Here is a 9283-nt window from a genome sequence, read left to right as displayed (position 1 = left end):
TCATCCAGCCAGACATTTGAATAGCTGGGCAAGGCATTGTTCCCGGCCAGACGAGGCTTAGCTGGAGACACGACCTTGAACTTGTGAGAATAACATACATACATACCCTTGACCGTCATTCCTTGGTACTATTGAATCATACCTGTTCATATTACTCTTGATATTATTACTGTTGTTGTTTTTTTTATCCAGTGAATGATTTGTGTTGTTAACTTCGCAGTAATTATTATTGCTGTTATTATTGTTGTTATTGTTGTTATTATTATTTTTGTTATTATTATTATTATTATTATTATTATTATTATTATTATTATTGGAGTGTTAAGATTTTTTTTTTTTCTCGTGTCTAATCCAACTTAGCCTGACCGTAGCGTGTGATATTGTGAACCTAACGTAACTTAACTTAACCAATACACGGTGGTCAGATTAAGGTATTAGTTAGACAGATAAAGTAAATGCTGTGAATTATAACAACAGAAGTGAACTAACTATTATTACATACAAAACAACAAAATTAGCTTCATCTGGCACAATAACACACACACACACACACACACACACACACACACACACACACACACACACACACACACACACACACACACACACACACACACACACACACACAACCTTAAACTATATTATATATCAGCTAACCTGCCTACTTATCCACTTCTTGCCTCTCAACTCAAAACAGCCTCCTCCAATCCCCACTCCATCCTTCTCTCTCCCTTTCTCCCAATCCACACCTCTGCACTCTAAACTAATCAATATATTTTCACCCACCCTCCTTACCCAACCTCCTTACTTACCAATCCGTCCCTCTCAACTCAAAATAGTCCCTCCTTCTCCCTCCCAATCCATACTTTCCCTCCTTCTCCGTCCCAATCCACACCTCCCTTCCTTCTCTCTCACCCAATCCACTCTTTCCTCCTCTCTCACCCAATCCACACTTACCATTCTCCCCTTTCACCTTACGTTAATCCTCCCTCATTCCCTCCTTCCCTCCCTCTTTCCCTCCCTTTTCCTCTCTCCCTTTCCTGTACGCACATTTGTTCCTCTGTGTGTTGAGAGGGGACAGCTGAGTGGATGCGGCGGCAGCGAGGGTTGAGGGACGAGTGCGCGGTGAGGGGTAAAGGGAGGAGGGCGAGGCGAGGGTGAGGGCACGAGGAGGTATGTTTCAGGAGGCGGTGTGAGGTTACCTGAGGGTCTTTGGGGAGGGATGGGAGGGGGGGAGATGGAAGCGAGGCGGGCAGAGTTACGGCTTAGAGGCCATTGCAAAGTTGTCATCGGGGCTTCTGGTGTTAGATCGGATTTGCCTGTGATATGGTGAGAGATGCGAATATTGTAGTAGTAGCAGTAGTAGTAGTAGTAGTAGTAGTAGTAGTAGTAGTAGTAGAAGTAGATAATGTAGCTTTAGGAAAATACATTGGTCTCTGAAAAAAATAAAAAAGCGAAAGGAAGAAGCAAATATGATATGAATAAGTAGATAAGACAAAGTAGAAGCAGGAAAAAAAGAGGAGGTGCGAAGAGAAACGTGTGCATGCAGCAGGACGTAAACAGCAGCAGTAGCAGGAGGAGGAGGAGGAGGAGGAGGAGGAGGACCAGAAGCAGGGGAGCAGACGTGGGTAGGGGAGGAGGGAGAGAGAGAGAGAGAGAGAGCCAGAGAGAGGAAAGGGGGAATGCAATACTCGACCTCTTGTTACACCCTCACTACACCTCGAGACGTGTGCGCGAAACATGCGCCTCGCCTCACCTCACCTGCTGTTGCTACTCAAAGTTTACAGTGCGCGGCGGACCCACCTTGTCACGGGGCACACACTGACTTAGGTGTGCAGGCGTGAAGGCTGTGAGGAAGTGCAGTGCCGCGAGGAGCTGAAGGAGGCGCCCGAGAGGTGAAGCAAGCGCGTGGAGTGGACGAGAGAGAGAGGGGGGGAGGAGAGGGAGAGAGAGAGAAAGAGGACAGAGGTGTGTTTGTGGGCACTCCCGGACACGCCTGTGCTCTGTGGCGTGGTTTGCAGTGGTCCGGCGGAGAGTGCGCGAGGCAGAAGGAGTAAGAGTGAGAGGTGAAGTGAGGTGCAGTGAGGATGGGTCCTTGCGGCACGCCAGACACACATTTTTTTCCGAGGTATGTAGTGGATATTTCCCTCACGACGTTATTTGAGACTGACATAGCGGCAGGGTTGTGTCCTCCTGGTGGGGGTGGTGTGTGGGTGCTGGATGAGGGACGTGTACTGTTCTCAGACGCATGGCGCATCCACTGAGTCACACTATTACTACTACTGCTGCTACTACTACTACTACTACTACTACTACTACTACTACTACTACTACTACTACTACTACTACTACTACTACTATTACATGTATGCATTGAATTAGTGTGACTGATGTACGTCCCCCATTCACACACTGCACTACTTCAACGTGATGCACAAATATAGTCTAACATTTCATCTTCATTTAGTGCGTGTAAAGAAGGCTGCACGAGAAAGATCCTTATTTTATTTATTTATTTTTTATTAATTTATTTGTTTTCATCACCCTGACTTGAGTATTAGGCCTTTTTTTAATTTTTTTTTTATTTACATATATACAGTGGTTTGTTTTCCTTAATGTAGTTTTTTTATTGGTTTTTATTGATTGATTTTTATATTCATGTTTATTTTTACTTATTTTCATATATTAACATTAATTACACACAGATTCTCATGCACGCTTCATTCACACAGGTATCTTACTCCTATCTCAAACTATTGACCTTTGTCAGGGCATGGGGGGAGGGAGGGAGATAACTGCAAGGTAAAAGAAACTCGAGGATATATATAGCCTGCTTGATTGGCGCGGGCCGGACAAGTAGTGAGTGAGGATTCCTATCGCGTTAGTAGCCAATTTAGTCACAGGGATGTCTTGATACTCGCCTCTTGAAACGCTGCGAGTTTGGTATGAGGTGGAAAAGAAAACCCGAATGAAGCAGCTCCACCCTTTACTTTGCTTCACACCGTCATTACACTATTACACTGTTACATTCCCCTTATTTTGTTAAGTTAATCCCTTCAGTACTGGGACACATTTTTTACCGTGAGATTTGCGTACGATTAGACCATTTTTACTCCGTCCCAGTACTGAAGAATAATATTAGTTGAAGCTTAAGTTTAGTTTAGTTTAAGACGACCAAAGTTAGCACAGTAGCAAAAACGAAATGGGATGGAAATTAGCATAGCAGCAAAACGTGTTAGAAGAGCAGTAAATAGCTGTTTATGTAAATAATAAGCAACCAAAGGAATAGTTTAGCTTGAGAAGACAAAGAATAGGACAGTAGCAAAACGGAAAGGGACGGAAATTATCAGGTTAGCACAGTAGGAAAGCGTGTTAGAATACTAGTTAACCCCTTCAGTACCATGACGAGTTTTCATATTCATTCTGCTTACTATTTGGCGATTCTACACAGCTTCAGAAACTTATGTAGGATTGAAATAGTGAAGACTGTGGCCATTAATCTTCTGACCTCCATAGACCCTTCCTAATGCTAATAAAATCGTCTAATCACACACAAAACTCAAGGTAAAAATGCGTCCCAGTACTGAAGGAGTTGATAGGTGTTGTGATATGAATACTAAGCAACCTCTTGTTATCGTTGCAGCTGAGGGTGACCTGCGGAGTTTCAGCGAGCGACAGGACCACTACCACCACACTGACGAGGCCTCCGCTGACCTCTTCACGGTGACCTCTCGCCCCCCGGCACTCCGCAGCCTGTACGACAAGGCCCACCAGACACCCGTGCACATCATGAGAGAAATCGACCAACTGAGGTGAGAGAGAGAGAGAGAGAGAGAGAGAGAGAGAGAGAGAGAGAGAGAGAGAGAAGAGGAGAGGAGAGGACTCACACACACACACACACACACACACACACACACACACACACACACACACACACACACACACACACACACACACACACACACACAGAGAGAGAGAGAGAGAGAGAGAGAGAGAGAGAGAGAGAGAGAGAGAGAGAGAGGGGAATATCGATGTAACACGATATAAATAAGACCCATGGCGTAGAATGTAGATAAATACACACCTTTACTCAAATGAACTCCACCTTCACCCTACACCCCCCAAAAAAATAAATAAATAAATAAATAAACAGATCTCCTGCAGGCATCACTTAGCACTAAAACACACCATTAACAGCTTAGCGAGTCTCGGGTTCTCAATGCACAGAATCCTGGTGACTCTTACTTAATAAACCGTGGGAAAAAAATAAATAACCCTCTGAAAAAGATAGTGATAATAAAAAATGAGCTGTGTGGATAGATAATAATGATAATAAAGCCACGTATATCCAGGTAGCTTTATAATGCCTTACAATGGAGCTGTGTGGATAAATAATGATAATAAAGTCACGTATATCCAGGTAGCTTTATAATGCCTTACAATGGAGCTGTGTGGATGAATAATGTTGGTAATAAAGTCACGTATATCCAGGTAACTTTATAATGCCTTACAATGGAGCTGTGTGGATGAATAATGTTGGTAATAAAGCCACGTATATCCGGGTAGCTTTATAATGCCTTACAATGGAATCTGATAACAAGTGGTAATTCTGTAAATGCATGTATAAGCCACAAAACCATTAGGGCATCAAGGCAGTAAATTGTAAGGGCTAATTTAGAGAGGATAAACAAGAATATAATAGTGAGCTAGTCTGGTTCGGAGCTGGTGGTGGTGGTGGTGGTGTTTTTGTCTATTTACTGCAGATTATCAAAGCGATTTCGTTATTGTTTTGTTATTCTTTTTTTTTTTTTTTATTGTTTTACTTTCTTTCAGTATTATAAGAGGAAAAATAAGAGCCTTTTTTTTTAAGAGTGTGATCTTTTGTTATTTATTTATTTATTTATCTTTTCTTTTTTTTCTTTTCCTTTTTTTCTTTTTCTTTCCTTTTTTTACGTTTTCTTTCAGTATAACAAGAGGAAGAACTAGATCCTTTTTTTTTATTTACGATTGTGATCTTTTCTATTATTATTATTGTTATTATTCTCTTGTTACGTTCTCTCCCTCAGTATAACAACAGAAAGAACAAGATCATTTTATTGACGAGTGTGGAAGTGAGGAGTTGTCACGTGATCAAACAGAAAACAAAACGAATTATTAACACCTTTAGTTCTGGGACGCATTTTTACCTCGAGTTCATTTCATTGACATTAGGAAGGGTCTTGGAGGTCAGAAGATTAATGGTCAGTCTTCACTATTTTAATCCCCTTTTAAGTTTCTGAACCTGCATAAAATCGCCAAATAGTAACCAGAATAAATTAGAAAACGCATCCTGGTACTGAAGGGGTTAAAGTCTAGATCATATTCTGAATCACGTCTGGCCCACACTTCCAGTAATATCAAAAGATTCTGGGTAAAGTCACAACAGTATTCTACTTCAGTACCATGACACGTTTTCATATTCATTCTGCTTACTATTTGATTCTTTACAGCTCAGAAACTTATTTTGTGGTTAAAAGAGTGAAGAATCTGGCCATGAATATTCCGACCTCCATAGACCCTTCTTAATGCAAATGAAATTGTCTAATCATACCCAAAAATCATGGTAAAAATGTGTTCCAGTACTGAAGGGATTAAGGATATTTCTAGGGTTGTAGCGACAGATCAACTACATTTCTATACAACCTTCATAATGGCCAAACGTAAGCTAAAAACAATTGATACTTCTGGCCATGGACACTTCCTCTACTTTTAAAAGACTCTGGGTGAAGTCACACGTTTAAGGATATTTCTAAGGTTGTAGTGACATTAACCCCTTCAGTAGCATGACACGTTTCCATATTCATTCTGTTGACTATTTGGTGATTTTATACAGCTTCAGAAATTCATATGAGGGATTGAATTAGTGAAGACTGTGGCCATTAATCTTCTGACCTCCATAGAACCCTTCGTGATGTCGATAAAATGGCTTAATTGTACACGAATCTCAAGGTAAAAATATACCCCAGTATTGAAGGAGTTAAAAGCATTCCTTCAGTATTCAGAAACATATGTGGGGATTAGAATAGTGAAGACACTGGCCATTAATCTTTTGACCTTCATATACCCTTTCTAATGCAGATAAAATCAAGTCACAACCAAAAAATCATGGTAAAAATGTGTCTGAGAATTGAAGGGGTTAATGCGAAATGCCACCACGACCCGGGCCTTGCCGCCGCCGGGAGAGCAGCGCCTGACGGGTGAGTCTCCGCACGCTCGCCTTTAAACAATACACACCCTTCATAATGCAACGCCGTGAACTCTTCAGAATTCCCACGATGATTCACAAGTCCATTAAAAAAATATACATACACGTACGAATTTCACACCAAAGCTTCCTCCGAGATCCTTATGCATGTCACGAGTTCTATGCAGTGTGATGAATGTTGTCCTACTCCAGCCATGTTAAGTTGGCGTTGTAGTGGTTTGGCTTCATCTCAGTAACACGTGCCTTGGAAATCACTATATCGGGAGAGGAGTAAACCCGCTAAGAATTGACGGGGAGCATATTAATAACTCACTCACTCACTCACTCACTCACTCAATCACTCACTCACTCACTCACTCACTCACTCACTCACTCACTCACTCACTCACTCACTCACTCACTCAATCACACTCACTCACTCACTCACTGTAGAAATGCTTTTAACTCACTCACTCACTCTGTCATACTCACTCACTCACTCACTCAGGAGGAAGGGCGAGCGGTCTGAGTCTCACCATGATGTATAAATAGGCAACGTGCATGACCACCACCACCACCACCATGCAGCCTTCCAGAGCCACGCACTTGTCACCAGGAGGGCATGCAGATTTTTTTTTTTTTTTTTTTTTTTTTTATAGCCTAGTCAGGACAAAATTCTCTCTCTCTCTCTCTCTCTCTCTCTCTCTCTCTCTCTCTCTCTCTCTCTCTCTCTCTCTCTCTCTCTCTCTCTCTCTCTCTCTCTCTCTCTCTCTCTCTCTCTCTCTCTCTCTCTCTCTCTCTCTCTCTCTCTCTCTCTCTCTCTCTCTTCTTTTGTATGTATATTGATCGTAGTCGTCGGGAAGAATAATGGACGTGACAAACAATAACAAAAACCCAGCAAGATAAGAGTAGTGAAGACTGTCAGCCACTCCCACAAGACTATAAACATCAGGATTACGTGGCCGCGATGGACAGCTCCCGGTGCACAGTGAGAGGCGGGCCGTGTTGGGGTGTGGCAGGATCAGACACTAAGGCGCTAGATATAAGAGCTGAGAGTTGTGTGTGTTGACGCAATGTGAACCTCGAAGACAGTGGAATTGGGAGACTGACAAGAGATGAGTAGATAAGTGTGGGAGAGTTAAACAGCTGGTGAGATGTAAATGTGTTCTGAGAAAGTGTTGAGAGAGAGAGAGAGATGGGAGGGTGTCAAAGTTGCAGGAAAAAAATTCAGAAGCAATTTCAGTTTGGACAATGATCTGATGGCCTTGTTTGGAAAGCGTTCAGCTCTGTGTCCCGGCAGGAAGAGAGAAAGCCTTGCAGCAACATTACGAGGTGAGGGAATTAACAGACGTGTATGTGTGAGTGTGTGTGTGTACTGAAGGTGTACTTTAATTAATGCGCTCTGGCCGCTCATCATCAGTATTTTCAACGACCACAAAGATTATTAAAGTGGTTCTCATTGGTGTCTTTCCTTTGTTCAATCGCTGGAAACGTGACAACACACCTTGAAGATCTTGGTAACTTCCACTACAACCCTTCAAATTGGAACGCAGTTTTTACCATAAGTTTTGTGTGTAATTAGACGATTTTATTTACATTAATAAGGGTTTATGGGTGTCAGAAAGTTAATGGTCCAGAGTCTTCACTATTTTAATCACATACGAGTTTCTGAAGCTGTGTGAAATCGCTTAATAGTAACCAGAATAAATATGAAGACGTATCATGGTAGTGAAGGGGTGAAGCTGTTAAGACAAAGACCGTGAATTGTTTGAGAGTGCATTCCAAAGTCACGTCCTCCTGAAAGCTATTATTGGTAAGTGCATCGGTAATTTCCGCATCTTGAACACCGTGACCCGAGCGAGTGCATGAATGAAGCGGGTGGATGGGTTAGATAGAAGCTGACTAGGTGAGTGTAGGATTTAGGTATAGGATGTGCATGTGATTGGTGACTTGTTTGGTTGTTACAGCCCTCTGGTGGCGTGAATAGCAAATTGCACCAGAAGGAGTACACGTCAAGGACTTGAGGGGGAACAACTACGCTATGTTCACACCCGCAGCGTCCCTCACCCCGTGTAACCCTCGGACCCAGCGGTTACTCCAGTCAATAGGCGGGAAGTGTAATAACAAAGCAACAAGCTGGGAGTGAGCAAGGAGACGAGAGAAAACACTTCATCTAAAACGATACTATTTCTTAACCAATTCAGTGTCATGCCACGTTTTCATATTCATCCTGGTTACCATGCGAATTTATACAGCTTCAGAAACGGTGGAAATAACGTTAAGGAGACCTAAAGAAATATTAAAATCGAATCCACAACAGCTTGCGTATACGAGATAAAGGACTGAAATGACAAGGGAAAAGGTGTACTGTGGCCTGTAAAAAGCAAGAAATTAGACAGTGAAATAGGGAAAGTGTCTACTACAGCCTGTTGAAAGAGAGAAGACGGTGAAATGTCAGCAGCAAAGCGTGTCTTGAGTGAAGCAAGTGGTGGTGGTGAAGGTGGTGGTGCCCTGTGTGTGTGTGTGTGTGTGTGTGTGTGTGAGTGAACGAGGCTTCTGTGTGGCTTCGCTGGAGATTCGAAACAGTTTGTCGCGGATGAGAACGCTTTAACGAACACTTAGTTGCGAGCGTGTGTGGAAGTTATAGACTATTACTCACGATAGATTTCGAATAAAATCAATTAAAGTGCTTAGAGAGAGAGAGAGAGAGAGAGAGAGAGAGAGAGAGGTATGTTCAATCGATAGAGAACAAACAGTGTAGTCCAAGGTGGTGGGTTCACAAAGGTGTCTCTGTTATTCATATTCAAGAGTACAGTCACAAGGTCCCAGTTTGGAAGTTGGCTGCTGCGGCGAGGGTGTGGAGGCGCGGTGAGTGCATCGTCAGTCAGTGTGTAGAGCAAAGGTTCTCAGTGTGGCTGGCACGGCCCCTGGGGACCTACCCGCCCACTCAACAAGGAGTTTGAATGTCTAGAGTAAGAGTTTGAGTGTTCACTTAATTAATATTCTTATATAGATTTTGGCACGGTTACATCAATTATTGCTATTGATAAATGTAAATGT

At 42.5% G+C, this 9283-nt stretch overlaps 1 protein-coding gene across 4 annotated transcripts in view; it reads left to right on the top strand.

Annotated features, from left to right (window-relative positions):
- The window catches only part of LOC123517055 (mucin-17-like), a 116484-nt gene that overhangs the window by 62146 nt on the left and 45055 nt on the right, over positions 1-9283 (top strand). For 3 of the 4 annotated variants that reach the window (XM_045276882.1, XM_045276884.1, XM_045276881.1), the window contains exon 2: positions 3644-3812. In XM_045276882.1, the coding sequence (XP_045132817.1) occupies positions 3644-3812 (169 nt within the window). Of the gene's footprint in view, positions 1-1925; positions 2129-3643; positions 3813-9283 lie in introns of those variants that run through there. The other variant, XM_045276883.1, reaches the window with a different exon arrangement.

This window comes from Portunus trituberculatus, chromosome 41 (genome assembly GCF_017591435.1).
Source record: "Portunus trituberculatus isolate SZX2019 chromosome 41, ASM1759143v1, whole genome shotgun sequence".
NCBI classification, from domain to species: Eukaryota; Metazoa; Arthropoda; class Malacostraca; order Decapoda; family Portunidae; genus Portunus; species Portunus trituberculatus.
This window is presented reverse-complemented; position numbering and strand designations above follow the sequence as displayed.